General features: G+C 44.1%; 2 protein-coding genes across 2 annotated transcripts in view; both read left to right on the top strand.

The window, feature by feature from the left end:
* The first annotated feature begins 1421 nt into the window (after nucleotides 1–1421).
* On the top strand, nucleotides 1422–8886 carry ING4 (inhibitor of growth family member 4). Its single transcript, XM_006084154.3, is given in 11 exon segments — nucleotides 1422–1487; nucleotides 4864–4935; nucleotides 6648–6814; nucleotides 6991–7105; nucleotides 7270–7286; nucleotides 7288–7335; nucleotides 7337–7366; nucleotides 7368–7381; nucleotides 7675–7822; nucleotides 8059–8120; nucleotides 8237–8886. Coding segments are annotated over 11 exon segments (750 nt in total). The 5' UTR covers nucleotides 1422–1450; the 3' UTR covers nucleotides 8277–8886.
* A 5572-nt stretch (nucleotides 8887–14458) lies between these two features.
* Nucleotides 14459–14925, top strand: part of ACRBP (acrosin binding protein) — an 8069-nt gene continuing 7602 nt past the window's right edge. Inside the window, exon 1 of the mRNA XM_023749825.1 lies at nucleotides 14459–14501. Coding sequence (XP_023605593.1) covers nucleotides 14459–14501 — 43 coding nt within the window. The remainder of the gene's footprint in view (nucleotides 14502–14925) is intronic.

Raw genomic sequence — 14925 nt, 5'->3', positions numbered from 1 at the left:
TATCACATGACCAAATATGCCAATATTGGTTAGCTTCCTGAGTATTAACAACCCCCCCCCCCCCCTCAAGCTCTCACCAACAGTTGAAAAGACCTCTATAGCCCTACCTTCATCACAGGTATTAGAACCAGAGTCTACTTTTTAAAAAAAGATATGCTCAACTCAGCAACAACTCTATGAAGTGGGTACTGTTGTTCTCATTTTATAAGAAAGGAAACGGGCACAGAGCTTAGATTACTTGCCCAGGGGCGTGACACTTCAGCGTGAAGTCTAGGTTCCATTGCCATGTCTTATCATGTGCTCAGTTGAGAATGGGGTTTCACCTAATACTTCTTCACATATTTGGTCTAAATTATGTGGTTGGAAACCTGTTTCATTAAAAACCTACTATGTAACATGATTATCAAGAATGTGTGAGTTAGGAGTGACAATGATGTCCAAAACATTGTCTTGCTAACATCGTTGTTAGGTTACGGGTTTTGAGTTCTGTTTCACTGGTGTGGTCCAGCCCGTCTGCACTCGATCGCTTTCCATGCTGAGGAAAAGCAGTTTTAATTGTACTGCAGCTGAGTAGGGTGATGGCTGGCGTCTCATCGGCCCAGTTGCCACAGCTCCATGTTCCAATCTTTTCAGAATCCTGGTGCTAGTTTACATCAATAAACTCGAATAAAAAGGGAGACAAAAATAAGAGGGGAAGGTCATTTTATGTGAGAACGTATTTGAATGTAAAATAGACAAGAATCCTGACAAAAAGTGTCGATAATTACAGATTTATTGTGAGGATTATAGATTTACTTGTATGTATAAGCAAAGTGGATACACAATCTACTTTTTCCATCTTAAAAAAAAAATCCTGGGGAGTTGGTATTCGTGTGAGTGAACACAAATGCCGATGTTTTAATCTCATAACACTGGATTTGCCTCCCCAACTTCCTTCAGAAACTAGCAACCTTAGAGAAAGTTCCCACTCAGCTGGGATCAGCTCTAGTCACCAGATTTCTATTCTGCAAAAGGGATGAATGATCCCCCGGGTGCTGAAAAGGGATATTTATGAGAAATCATCCAAGAGACAGGTTTTTGTGGGTGGTTTTTGTTTGTTTTACCTCATGACCGCACACTCCCGTTGTGGAGGGAGAAAAAAGTTCGATGGAGGATGCAAAATGGCGACCTCCGGTGACGTCATGACTGCCACGGTCGGTCGCGTATCGGGGCTCAGTGAGGGCGGAAGCGGGCTCCAGCCGCTTCAGGGCGCCTCTGCGGGCGCCCTGGGTACTTACGCAAAAGGACGAGTGTCGACATCGGGCCGCTGTGTCCCGGCGGATAACTCACTAAGGGCGGAAGTTCTCCTCTTAAGGGCGGAAGGGCCCAAACCCAAGAATAATAGCTTCGGCGCCTGTCGCGTTTCAGTCACTTCCGGGGTGGATCGGAAGTTGCTTTGTTTTGCTTCAAGATGGCTGCGGGGATGTATTTGGAACATTATCTGGACAGTAAGAGCAGTCTGGAGGAGGGGGTCAGGGGTCACAGCGTGGTGGGGCGGGGGCGGGCTGAGGAGATCTAAGGCCCCGAGGTCCCGGTGGTCAGAAGGTCACCATTGTGCAGGGGCTTCCGGGAGAGAAACTTTGAAGGGTGTGAAGAAAGAGGGGGCGGGGCAGCAGGGTCGAACCCGGGCTTTTGGGTGTAAGGTGAGGGAGGGGCTGCGCGGTGGGGCTGAGGGATGTGGCTTGAAGAGAAAATATTTGCTGGCCCCGTCTTCAGGGTCTCCAACCTCTGGGTATATATTTTTCTCAAAATCATTCCGAATCTTTCTTCCTTTGTGCAGACTATACATCTGGTCGTTTTAGTATTTCACTCACTGCCATTTGGAGCAGCGACAAAGATCTCGCGGCTCCTCCGCTTTCTCTTTCTCAGGAGTGCCTTCTCGTGGGGGTGGGGGTTATGGGTGACACTGTCAGATGAACTGGAAGGCTTCTCTTCTGGGAGTAAAGATCCAGTTCCCATCAAATGTTTATACCGTTTATGTAACCCACCCCTTCACAAAGCCTGTCACCCCGTGCGCTTACATTTGTCTTAGTGTTGGGAGTCATTCAACCATGCATTCATTCATTCACTTATTGAGGGTCTGCTATGGTTCAGACATAGTTGCAGGTACTGGGGGTATAAAAAAATGAATAAGACAGCCCTTACCCTCAAGTGCTCATCATCTAGGAAACAGATTCCGCTAATAAATATAAAAGTGTGGCAAGTGACATGCTAAAAATACATGAAAAGGACACTTGGTAACACTGGAGAAAGAGAAGCTAATGATGTAGAGCAGTGATGGTGAACCTATGACACGCGTGTCAGAGGTGACACGCAAACTCATTTTTTTGGTTGATTTTTCTTTGTTAAATAGCATTTAAATATATAAAATAAATATCAAAAATATAAGTCTTTGTTTTACTATGGTTGCAAATATCAAAAAATTTCTATATGTGACACGGCACCAGAGTTAAGTTAGGGTTTTTCAAAATGCTGACACGCCGAGCTCAAAAGGTTCACCATCACTGATGTAGAGTCTTGAAGGTCGAGTATTTTGCAGTGTGGAAAGAGGGAATTGCAGGTTGGGAAGAGCATCAGCAAAGGTATTATATGAGTTTGTGAGGTCAAGAGTTTGATATGTAAGACTCTAAGGCAGTGGTTCTCAACCTTCCTGATGCCACGACCCTTTAATACAGTTCCTCATGTTGTGGTGACCCCCAATTTCATTGTTACAAATTGAACATAATTAAAGCATAGTGATTAATCACAAAAAATATGTAATTATATATGTGTTTTCCGATGGTCTTAGGTGACCCCTGTGAAAGGGTCGTCCGACCCCCAGGTTGAGAACTGCTGCTCTAAGGTGAAAGAATGGGAAGTGAGACCCAAGAAAGAGGCGGGGCTATCAAGGTCTTTTAAAACCAAGCTAAGAAGTTTGCACTTTAGTGAGGAACCAACAGATTTTTTTAAATGGAGTGATTTTTATAAAGGAAAACAACTCATATATGATCAACTGGAGCATGATAGCCTTTGTAATAGGGAGCTCAGTTAGTAATAACAGTCCAGCTCAGAGCTGAGGACCTCATCTCAGGGAGTGACAGAAATATTTAGGAGTTAAATATGACAGGACTGACTGAATGAGTAAATGGTTAAGGGAGAAGAAAGGATCTAAGGCAGGGGTGGGCAAACTTTTTGACTCGAGGGCCACAATGGGTTCTTAAACTGGACTGGAGGGCCGGAACAAAAGCATGGATGGAGTGTTTGTGTGAACTAATATAAATTCAAAGTAAACATCATTACATAAAAGGGTACGGTCTTTTTTTTTTTTTTTTAGTTTTATTCATTTCAAACGGGCCGGATCCGGCCCACGGGCCGTAGTTTGCCCACGGCTGATCTAAGGTGACAATTCCCTGTTTGGGAAGTGAGTAGGTAGTATGTCATCAACAAGATGTGAAATTCAGGAGTAACAGCAATATGGTTAATTCCATTTAGACTTAAGTATAGGAATGATCATTGTATCCACGAGAATGAATGAGCCCAAGATCGTTCAGAAAAAAAAAAAAAGTGAGAAAATGAGAGGGCTTGAGAGTAATCTCAAGAAAACATTAACATGTAAGGGACAGGCTATGGAAACACCAGTGTGGGAATTACCAGTAAGTATATGATAAGAGATTCAGAATCCTAAGAGGAAGAAAGTTACTCAAAGGAGAGAAGATGGTACCAACTGCTGCAGACACATATTTTAGGATAGGACTGATAACATCGTTTGCTTTCATAAGTCATTGGTGACTTAAAGTAATCTCAGTAAACTGGTGGTAGCCGATCTGAGGTTATAGGTTAAAGCAGTGGAGGCATTTTAAAATTTGAAGTATAGTCATGCAAAGAGAATTTTCTTTTATGGGAGAAACTTAAGAATTCATGCATTTCTACAAGTATTTATTGAGGACCCTCATATGCAAACCATAGTTCTAAACACTAGAGAAAAAGGAGAAGGCAGGCATGTCCAGGCCTTCTGGAAGGCTGAGGAGACAGATATCAAAAAATATTTTAACTAATTACACAATTATTTAATGATAGTTGGATAAGTGCAAGGAATAGTGGAGATAGAATAACTTGACAGCAAAATTCAGGCACTTATTTGAGTATGGGAGAGTCAGGGTTGAGCTGAATTTTGAAGAATAAACAGAAATTTAGCAGGCCGGGAGGCATGGTGGAGGCGGAATGAAAAAGACCAGGTGGTACATTCCAGGCACAGAGAGCAGCATGTAGGAAGCCAAGTGGCAAGAAGATTGCTGGCAAGTTCCAGGCAGTCAGAGAAGGCCAGTATGATCAGAGCAGGGAGCACAGAGGAGGACCGACATGGATTAAGGCTGGTGTGAGGTAAGCAAGGTCCAGAAAGTGCAGAACAGGACTAGGAATAGTGCCATGGGAAGTTACTGTAGGGTAAGTGACTTGATCAGATTTGCATTTTTTTAAAGGAACAGTCTGGTGACTATATGGAGAACAGATTGGGAGGATGTGATGAATGGTGGAGGATACCAGGAGGATATTTATAAGTTGAGAGCAAGGAGCTTGGAGGCAGAAATTGGAAATAAGAGAAAGGGAAGAGCTAATTTGTAGAGTACATCACTAAAAGGGGGGGAAAGGGTTGGACAGCTGTGTGAGAGGGAGAGGTTAGTTGTAGAGAGAGGCAGACACAGCCCCTTCTGAGGAAGGAGTGATGAATGCTGTCCCAGATACATCCAGTGGTTCAAAGGAGGGAAATTTGAGTACTGTTGTATACTTTAAAAACAGCTATAAGGCCTATGAAGTCCAGCGAGTCTCAGTTACTCCTCTTCTTCCTAGGTATTGAAAACCTCCCCTTTGAGCTCCAGAGAAACTTTCAGCTCATGAGAGACCTGGACCAAAGAACAGAGGGTACGTACAGAGTAAGGAGTCCATGTGAATATTGAGTGTATGTGGTCATTTCTCTTTCTGTTCTGTGTTACCCTATCATCTGGTCTGATCTGAAGAACTCTGGCTTCTCTCTTTTTTACGCTCTTGCATTTCTTAAAATGAGAGTAAAGATGATCTGCATTTCTATATCAGCCTTTCCATAAAAAATGGAATATTGCAACAATGCCTCAAGAATTCAGAGATGCTATGTTCTTTATATCTTCCTCAAGAAGAATTCAGCAAACTAAAAGCCCACTCTAGAATCATGTCTGTTCTCCATGTTTAATATATTTATAGGAAGGCGAGACTCTTTCTACTCCATTGTTAACGTTACTGTCACAAAATGCAGCGTGGCTTTAGACTGCAACTCACGTTGGTAGACAGGAGCTTTGCTGCGTCAGAAGTTCTTAAAGAGAGAGAAAGGAAAAAAGAAGGAAAAGCAGCAATTAACGTCAGGATCTCTACACTGTATTCTTCAACCTTACAGAAGCACTAGATACCATCTGTGGCCTTCCTTGGAAGTTGAACAAGTTTGGCTGCATTGAGGCATTCACTGGGAGCCTGAGGCTACACTGCAGTGGTCAGGTTGGTCTCTTCGAAGTCAAAGGTGTCTGTTGGATCTATCCCCCACACCTGCTGAAGGATATATAGGTCATATCTTCCATTCTTATGAAACCATGCTCAAGAATGTAACAAGCTGATAATACCTAAAACTGTAACTTAAGTTACTCTGGGTAAGTTTACTCACGAAAAGGTGAACATCATCTGAAATCTGGATTTAGGTCCTTAAGAACTGCCTGCTGAACTCAGAACCAGCTTGCTCTCTTTGTAATACAGTTCCAACTCTTTCTCTGGCACAGAAAGGCCACTTGGAGATGATCAAACTACATGCTTTTTCAGCTTCCTCCAAGGGCCCCGAAGAAGTGGGGCATAAGCATAGTGCGCGCGCAGTCCTTCCTGTTCTCTGTTGCTGCGCTGTTACAGTCATGCTTCTGTCTCTTTTTTGTCGACATTTTTTTTTATGAGCCCTACCAAATATTAGGCAGTAGATACCTATAGTCTGTGTCTTGGGACATCACCAGCCTTCCAATACTAAAATGTAAATGTTTGGAGCAATATATGTAAGATGACAAACAGAAAAAAAGTGATGAGAACTATTAGCAAGTTGCAAATGCTGAGAAAAAAAGGGTGGACAGTAAGTAGAAGAATTGTTATGTCTCATTTTAAATGATGAGCTATAAATGCACAGACCTGGAAGCCAGCAGCAGCAGATGACCCAACCTTGTGTACAGCACTCAGAGCTGTTGTGGCATATTTTTGTGACGAAAAACCTTAAAATGTTGGCTTTTAAGACAAAAATTCATTCAAGAAGCAGCAACAAGCCCTGCAAAGAAACATCTTCAGACAGCAACAAAAACATAATTTGTATTAGTGCAGTATGCACAGGGTCCCTCATTATGTTTCAATAATTTAAGTTCCAACTCTGATAGCAATGTTTGCAGCACCTGAAGGCACCTTTGAAACAAATGTTGTCGATTTGTATTACTTGAGTACATGGCACAGTATCTATGAACACTCAGTAAGTTTTAGTTCAAAGGTTATGGTCAATGGAAAAGGTCCAAGGAAGAAGAGGAAGAAGTGTCTATCACCTAGCTACTCAGGGGCCATTGTGACCAGGCCTCTCTCTGTTGTAGACCTGAAGGCTGAAATTGACAAGTTGGCCACTGAATATATGAGTAGCGCCCGCAACCTGAGCTCCGAAGAAAAATTGGCCCTTCTCAAACAGATCCAGGAAGCCTATGGCAAGTGCAAGGAATTTGGTGACGACAAGGTGCAGCTTGCCATGCAGACCTATGAGATGGTATGGCCCTGTTCATGACTCCCCACATATCTCCCATCTATTCCTTAGGGTCCTAGACCCCTCCTTCATCTGTGTTGGGATCTGTTTTGGGTCTGGGAGATTCATAAAATCTGCCTTAGCCTGTTATCTTTCACTGGCACCAGCCTTGTACCTCTATCTTCTTCCTTTCCACCCAGGTGGACAAACACATTCGGCGACTGGACACAGACCTGGCTCGTTTTGAGGCTGATTTGAAGGAGAAGCAGATTGAGTCAAGTGACTATGACAGCTCTTCCAGCAAAGGCAAAAAGAGTGAGGAGGGGGGTGGGCTCTCAGAAGCGGGTCGAGGATTCAGAGGGAGAAGAAGCCAGCTCTTCAGCTATGAGGGAGGGGCACCAGGTTGGAAAGAAGAGGAAGAAGGGGGACTTAACCTGTCTTTCTGTCTCCCTGCCTTTTGCCTTTCTCCTCTTCCCTAGAAGGCCGAACTCAAAAGAGAGAAGAAAGCTGCCCGTGCTCGTTCTAAAGGGAAAAACTCAGATGAAAGAAGCCCCCAAGGCTGCCCAGAAGAAGTTAAAAACTTGTACGCACGTGAGTGTATCAGGGAGCCAGATGAACATCCTCTTCTCTCCCATGACCCTACTCCCACCCTGCACTGCCCCTTGCCACTTTCTCTGTCCTCTTCATGGCTCTCTATAGACCTCCCATCTATTCCTCAGGGTCCTAGACTCCTCTTTTCTTCTCTTTACCATTTTGTTATCTGCTGGACAGAGAGAAGCAGCACCAAATCACTTGCCCCACCAGGATCTCCTTCACCACCTCTGAGTCTCAAGTAGTAGCTTCCCTTCCTGCAGATGACACTTTCTTTTCCTCTTGGTATACAGAAGTCCTGAGTATGGGATGCCCTCAGTGACCTTTGGCAGTGTCCACCCCTCTGATGTGCTGGATATGCCTGTGGATCCCAACGAACCCACCTATTGCCTTTGTCACCAGGTCTCCTATGGAGAGATGATTGGCTGTGACAATCCTGATGTGAGAACCATTTTGCCTCAGGATGGCGGGTTCTGGGGACATGAGGTAGAAACAAGAGGTTGAATAGTGGGACATCAGGATAGGAAGAAGGTGGTTGGAGTTTTTGGCCTTGGGACCTCTAAGAATTCTCCAAAGGAATGGGATAGGGGACTACTCCTAAGGAATTTATGAAGAGGGGCTTCTTTTTTTCCTCTGTCCCACCCTGCCTTGACTTCTGCTTCTTCCATCTTTTCTAGTGTTCCATCGAGTGGTTCCACTTTGCCTGTGTGGGTCTGACAACCAAGCCTCGGGGGAAATGGTGAGTGAGAGTTGTGGTAGGAGCTGGACTGCCCCTATGCTGAACGACGGAGGGCATTCTCTCTTTCACTCACTTTCTCCCTCCCCTCCTCTGTCATGTTCTATTTATTTCTTTAGGTTTTGCCCACGCTGTTCCCAAGAACGGAAGAAGAAATAGATAAGGGCTTTGAATTCTGACATAGTTTCTTCCACATCCCCTGACCTGGGCTAGTGGGGAGAGGAATGCCTGTGCTGGGCCAGAGGGTTCAGGGAGAAGTGAATGGTGCAGTGTTGTCATCCTTTCTCCTCCCCTGTCCCCACTACTGGTGCTGAGGCTGCATTCAAATCCTGGTAGAGAGGAATTTCGTAGCCACTAAGGGTATATGCTCTCATTCAGCCCCACCCCCCTTCAGAAGGAAGTGGTCTTGCCCACTGTCCTTTGCCTCCATGCTGAGGTAGGTGCTGTATTTCCAAGGGATGGTCCTCTTTACTCCCCTGGCTTTGTATTTAAGGACTGGGGCAGTAGCATGGGGGCACTCCCCCAACCCTCCTGATTCCCTCCACCCTGTGAGGGGCTATGGTATAATAAACTGTCATTGTTATCTTTCTTTTTCCATGCTGGGGGCTCCCCCAGCTTATCTGGGCTGTAGCCCTAGTTGAAGGGCCACCCCTTCCTCTGTGCCAAGAGGCTTTGTCCTGGCCTTGTGAATGGGAGAGGGGGCAAGGTGGAATGCAAATAAGCCACATGTAAAGGAACTTGGGTAGGTGAATAAAAGCTATACCCATTGGCCTGCTGTGTTTTTTATAAAGATACCATTTTAGTATATATGCCAAGCATTTTTTTTTTTTTTTGCTTTTGCATTTCTGGGTTGGATAAGAGGTGGGAGAATGACATGCCAAAATCAAGACAAAACAGGGAACCAGAAGGGCACCAGAATCCACAACTTCTCAATTTGGAAAGGACAAAGCTGACTGGCTGGGGGGTCTGCCTCAGACCAGGGAAACCACTTCCCTATACTGAGCTCCCCCACACCTGACCCTTACTCTTTGTTTCTCCTGTTGGCTCATTTCTTACCTGGAGAATTCCTCTCTGGTTCCTATCCCAGTAGGCCCTGACTGTTTTGTATATTCCATGTCTGCCACCTCAGAACCCTGCCTATACTCACATTTAGACCTCACTACCTAGTTGGCCAATTTGTTTCTCAAAGCAGGTTTCTGCATCTGTAAAATAGGGATAATAATAGTATCCAGTATGGGATTACCTTGAAAAAGAAATAAGGTGATGCACTTAAGTATCACATATGTCCCCTTTGTCCTATCCTATGTAGCCTGGGTGACATGGCTCAGTGGTTGAGCATTGACCTATGAACTAGGAGTCACAGTTCAATTCCCAGTCAGGGCACATGCCCAAGTTATGAGCTGGATCCCCAGTGGGGTGCATGTAGGAGGCAGCCAATTAATGATTCTGTCTCATTATTGATGTTTCTGTCTCTCCCTCTCCCTTCTCTGAAGTCAATAAAAATACATTTTTAAAAAGATAACACAGGGCCTACTCCATCAAAGGTAATAAAAAAAACTCCCAACAAATAAAAGTCCTGGACCGGATGACTTCACAGGTGAATTTTATCAAAATTCAGAGGAGAACTAAGACCTATAATTCTCAAACTAATTCAAAAAATTCAAGAGGATGGAAGACTCCCAAGCTCATTTTATGAGGCCAACATTATCCTAATTCCAAAACCAGATAAAGACACTACAACGAAAAAATTATAAGTCAATATCCCTGATTAACATAGATGCTAAAATTCTCAACAAAATATTAGCAAACCAGATCCAGCAATACATTAAAAAAGATCATACACCATGATCAAGTAGAATTTAGTCCAGGGATACAAGGCTCATACAATTACCTGTAAGTCAATAAACATGGTATACCACATAAACAAAATGAAGGATAATAATTACATGATCGTATTAGATGCAGAAAAAGCATTTGATAAAATCCAGCACACATTTTTTTAAAAATCATTGTTGAAAGTATCACATATGTCCCCTTTTCCCCCCCAGTAACCTCTTCTAACCTGCCTCCACCCCTTCCCCAGGCCTTCACCATCCTATTGTCGGTGTCCATGAGTTATGGATATGTGCATACAAGTTCTTTGGTTGATCTCTTCCAACCCACCTTCCCTCTGAGATTCCAGTCTGTTCCCTGCTTCTATGTCTCTGGATCTATTTTGTTCATCAGATTCCACATGTAAGTGAGATCATGTGATACTTGTCTTTCTCTGACTGGCTTACTTTGCTTAACATAATACTCTCTAGGTCCCTCCATGCTGTCTCAAAGGGTAAGTGCTCCTTTTTTACTGCTGCATAGTATTCCATTTTGTAAATGTACCATAGTTTTTTTATCCACTCATCTACTGATGGGCACTTGGGCTGTTTCCAGATCTTAGCTATTGTAAATTGCACTGCTATGAACATAGAGGTGCATACATTCTTTCTGATTAGTGTTTCGGGTCTCTTAGGATATATTCCTAGAAGTGGGATCATTGGGTCAAATGGCAGCTTCATATTTAATTTGGAGGGGAAACTCCATACTGTTTTCCATAATGGCTGCACCCATTTATGATATAAACTCTTGACAAAGTAGGAATAGAGGAAACACACCTCAACATAATGCCATATATAACAAACCCAGAGCCAACATCATACTCAATGGGCAAAAACTAAGATCATGAACAAGACAGGGATGTTGGCTTTCACCAATCTCATTCAACATAATATTGGAAGTCCTGGCTACAGTGATCAGACAAGAAGAAGGCAGGAACGGCTGGAAGAGGTTAATGGGGAGAAAAGGAGAACCTATGTAATACTTTCAACAAAGATTAAAAGGAGAGAGGGAACAAAATCACAAAAGAAAGGGGAAAAGGCATCCAAATTGGAAAGGTAGAAGTAAAACTCATTATTTACAGATGACATGTTACTGTGTATAGAGAACCATAAAGATTCCGTCAGCCTGACCGGTTTGGCTCAGTGGATGGAGCGTCAGCCTGCGGACTGAAGGGTCCCGGGTTCGATTCTGGTCAGGGGCATGTACCTTGGTTGCGGGCACATACCCAGTGGGGAGTGTGCAAGAGGCAGCTGATCAATGTTTCTCTCTCATCGATGTTTCTGAACTCTCTATCCCTTCTCCCTTCTTCTCTGTAAAAAATCAAAATAATATTTTTTAAAAAAGATTCCATCAAAACACCTACTAGAACGGATAAATGAATTCAGTAAAGTAGCAGAATACAAAATAACTATCCAGAAATTGGTTGCATTTTTATACACCAATAATGAACTATCAGTAAGAAAATAGTCCCATTAATAATTACATTAAAAAACAACAACACCGAAACACCTAGGAATAAACTTAACCAAGGATGTAAAAGACCTATACTTGGAAAATTGAAGAAGATAAAGATAAGTGGAAGCATATACCATGTTCATGACTAGAACATCACTAAAACATCTAGGCTACCCAAAGCAATTTATAGAGTCAACACAATTTCTATTAAGATACCAATGGTGTATATCGCAGAACTAAAACTTAATAGGAAACCACAAAAGAACCCAAATAGCAACAGCAATCTTGAGAAAGAAGAACAAAGTTGGAGGAATCACACTACCTGATATCAAAGTATACTACAAAGCCATAGTAATCAAAACAGCATGTTACTTTAAAAAATAGTAACAGTGCCCTAACCAGTTTGGCTCAGTGGATAGAGCGTCAGCCTGTGGACTGAAGGGTCCTAGGTTTGATTCCGGTCAAGGGCACATGCCTGGATTGCAGGCTCAATCCCCAGTAGGGGGTGTGTAGGAGGCAGCCAATCAATGATTTTCGTCACTGATGTTTCTATCTCTCCCTCTCCCTCTAAAAGCAATAAAAAAAAATCTAAAAAAAAATAAAATAGTAACAGTTGAGCCTGGCCAGTGTGGCTCCGTTGAATGTGGTCCCATATACCAGGTGGTCACTGGTTCAATTCCAGCTCAGGGCACATGCCCAGGTCCTGGGCTCAGTCCCAAGTAGGGGATGCAGTAAAATTTCAAACATTTAACATAGCAATATTGTTTCTGATGTATCTCCTTGGGCAAAGGAAACAAAAGAAAAAAACAAATGGGACCACATCAAACTAAAAAGGTTTTGCACAGCAAAGGAAGCCATCAACAAAATAAAAAGACAACCCACTGAATGGAGAACATATTCACCAATAAGGGGGCATAAGATGGCCAATGGACATGAAAAGATGTTCAATGTCAAGAAACATAAATAAAAAACAGTGGAGATAACATCTCACACCTGTCAAATGGCTGTCATCAATAAATCAACAAACACCCTAACCGGTTTGGCTCAATGGATAGAGTGTCGGCCTGCAGACTGAAGGGTCCCAGGTTCAATTCCGGTCAAGGGCATGTACCTTGGTTATGGGCACATCCCAGTAGGTGTGCAGGAGGCAGCTGATTGATTTTTCTCTCTCATCGACATTTCTAACTATCTCCCTTCCTCTCTGTAAAAAAATCAATAAAATATAAAATAAAATAAATCAACAAAAAAGTGTTGGCAAGGATGTGGAGAAAAGGGAACCCTTGTGCATTGTTGGTGGGAATGCCAATTGGTGCTGCCACTGTAGATACAGTAGGGAGTTTCCTCAAAAAAAGAAAATGGAACTGTCTTATGACCCAGTGATTCCACTTCTGAGAACATATCTGAAGGAACCTGAAACACTAATTCAAAAGAATATATGCACCCCTGTGTTCATTGCAGCATTATTTACAATAGATAAGATTTGGAAGCAGCCCAAGTGACCATTCACGGATGAGTGGGAAAATAGCTGTGGCACATTTACACAATGGAATACTACTCGGCTGTAAAAAAAGAAGGAAATCTTTCCCTGGCTGGTGTGTTCAGTGGTTAGGGCATCGGTCACTCACAAGGGTCTTGGGTTCAATTCTTGGTCAAGGGCATGTACCTGGGTTGCTAGTTCACTCCCCACTCCCCTGGTCTCTACACATTTGGGAGGCAACCAATTGATGTGTCTCACATCAATATTTTCCTCCCTCCCTCCCTTTCCCTTCCCCCCTCCTTTCACTCTCTCTGAAAAGCAATGGAAAAAATGCCCTCTGGTAAAGATTAACAACAAAAAAAAAGAAGGAAATCTTACCTTTTGTGATAGCATGGATGGGCCTGGAGAGTATTATGCTCAGTGAAATAAGCCAGTCAGAGAAAGACAAATACCATATAATCTCACTTATATGTAGAATCTAATAAACAAAATAAACAAAAAAAATTGAAACAGACTTATAGATACAGAGTTCAGACTGACAGCTGTCAGAAGGAAGGGGGTTGGGGGCTGAGTGAAAAAGGCAGGCAAGGGGATTAAGGGGGAAAAAAGCAGACAACAGTATGGTGATACAAGAGGGGAAAGGGGTGCAGAAGGTAAAGGGTGGGTAAATGGTGACAAAAGAGACTTAACTTGGGGTAGTGAACACACAATACAATATACAGTGGGGCCTTGACTTACGAATTTAATTCATTCCGTGACGGAGCTCGTAACTCAAGGCCCCACTGTACAGGTGATATATTATAGAATTTTATACTTGGAACCTATCTAATTTTATTAACCAATGAAACCCCAATAAATTCATTAAAAATTTTTTAAAAGATATTTGGGAAAAAAACACCAATTTTCCTCTGAGACCAAGATAAACACAGTCTCCCTCAGATATTAGACGTCAAGAGCTTGTTGGGCAGTCCAGTTTCCTTGGTTCATTTTACTGCCATTTACTGAATGCCGGCCATGTGTCAGACGAATAAGCTATGACACCCCTGCCATCCCAAAGCCACAGTCCAGGAAGGGAACCCAGACATGTAAACAATTGCAATCTGTGTTGGAGGTATGCACTGTAATAACTGAAAATAAAACCTACAGGCACATAAAGGGAAATATTCTCTTCAGTGCTGTTCCTGGAGACATTTATATTCACTCCTGTGGACAGGGACCATTTTATCACTGATGTATCTCAGGCACCTAAAAAAAGTGCCTAGCACCTGTAATGAGTAGATGCCTAATAAATGTTTGGGTTTTTGTGCTTAAAAAAAAAAAAAAGATACAGCGTCAGTGGTACCTTAATCATTCTCCTCCCGAACTGGAATTGAACCCACGAGGACTCCCACGTCAGTTTCGGAGGCCCCGCCCCCGGGCATCTGTGACGTCAGAGCAGCCCCCCTGCTCCCCTCTGCTGGCCGCAGCCGCTGCGCTCTCTGGCTTGGCCCGTTAGAGGCCGCTTTGGTCCGGGGAACGCGGGCGGACCGTCTGGGCCATGAGGAAGCTCGGTGCTGGCTTCCTCCTCTCGCTCCTGAAGGGTGAGAGGTTCCCGCCCGCCAAGCCCCCCGCCCCCCCCGCCCCCCCCCCCCGGGCGGGTCCGCCCCCCGAGGACCCTCCTAGAAAAACGAAAAGACTCAACGGGGGGAGCCCCCCCTCCCTTTTTGCCCCGAACTTCCTTCCCCGGTTCCCCCGGGGGGCCTCCTTTTGCTCTTGTCTCTGGGGTCCCCCCCCCGACCAAGAAACCCCCGATCCTAAATCCCCCAGGGGGGCGCGCGGGGCTTGGGGGGGGTCCCTTCCCGGCCCGGGGGGGGTTTCTGGAGCGGGGGCCCTCCCCCCCATCCCCTTGTTTCCCCCCCCCGGGGGTGTTTTTGCTTTTTGGGTCCCCGGGCCGGGGCCGGGGGGGGGGGAGGAAATCCTTTCCCGACCTCCCAGGCCCGGGGACCCCCTCTTTCCCCCCAAAAA

Source organism: Myotis lucifugus, unplaced genomic scaffold, assembly GCF_000147115.1.
Source record: "Myotis lucifugus unplaced genomic scaffold, Myoluc2.0 scaffold_10, whole genome shotgun sequence".
Taxonomy (NCBI): domain Eukaryota; kingdom Metazoa; phylum Chordata; class Mammalia; order Chiroptera; family Vespertilionidae; genus Myotis; species Myotis lucifugus.
The sequence above is the reverse complement of the archived record's forward strand: the minus strand, read 5'-3'. Positions and strand labels throughout refer to the sequence as shown.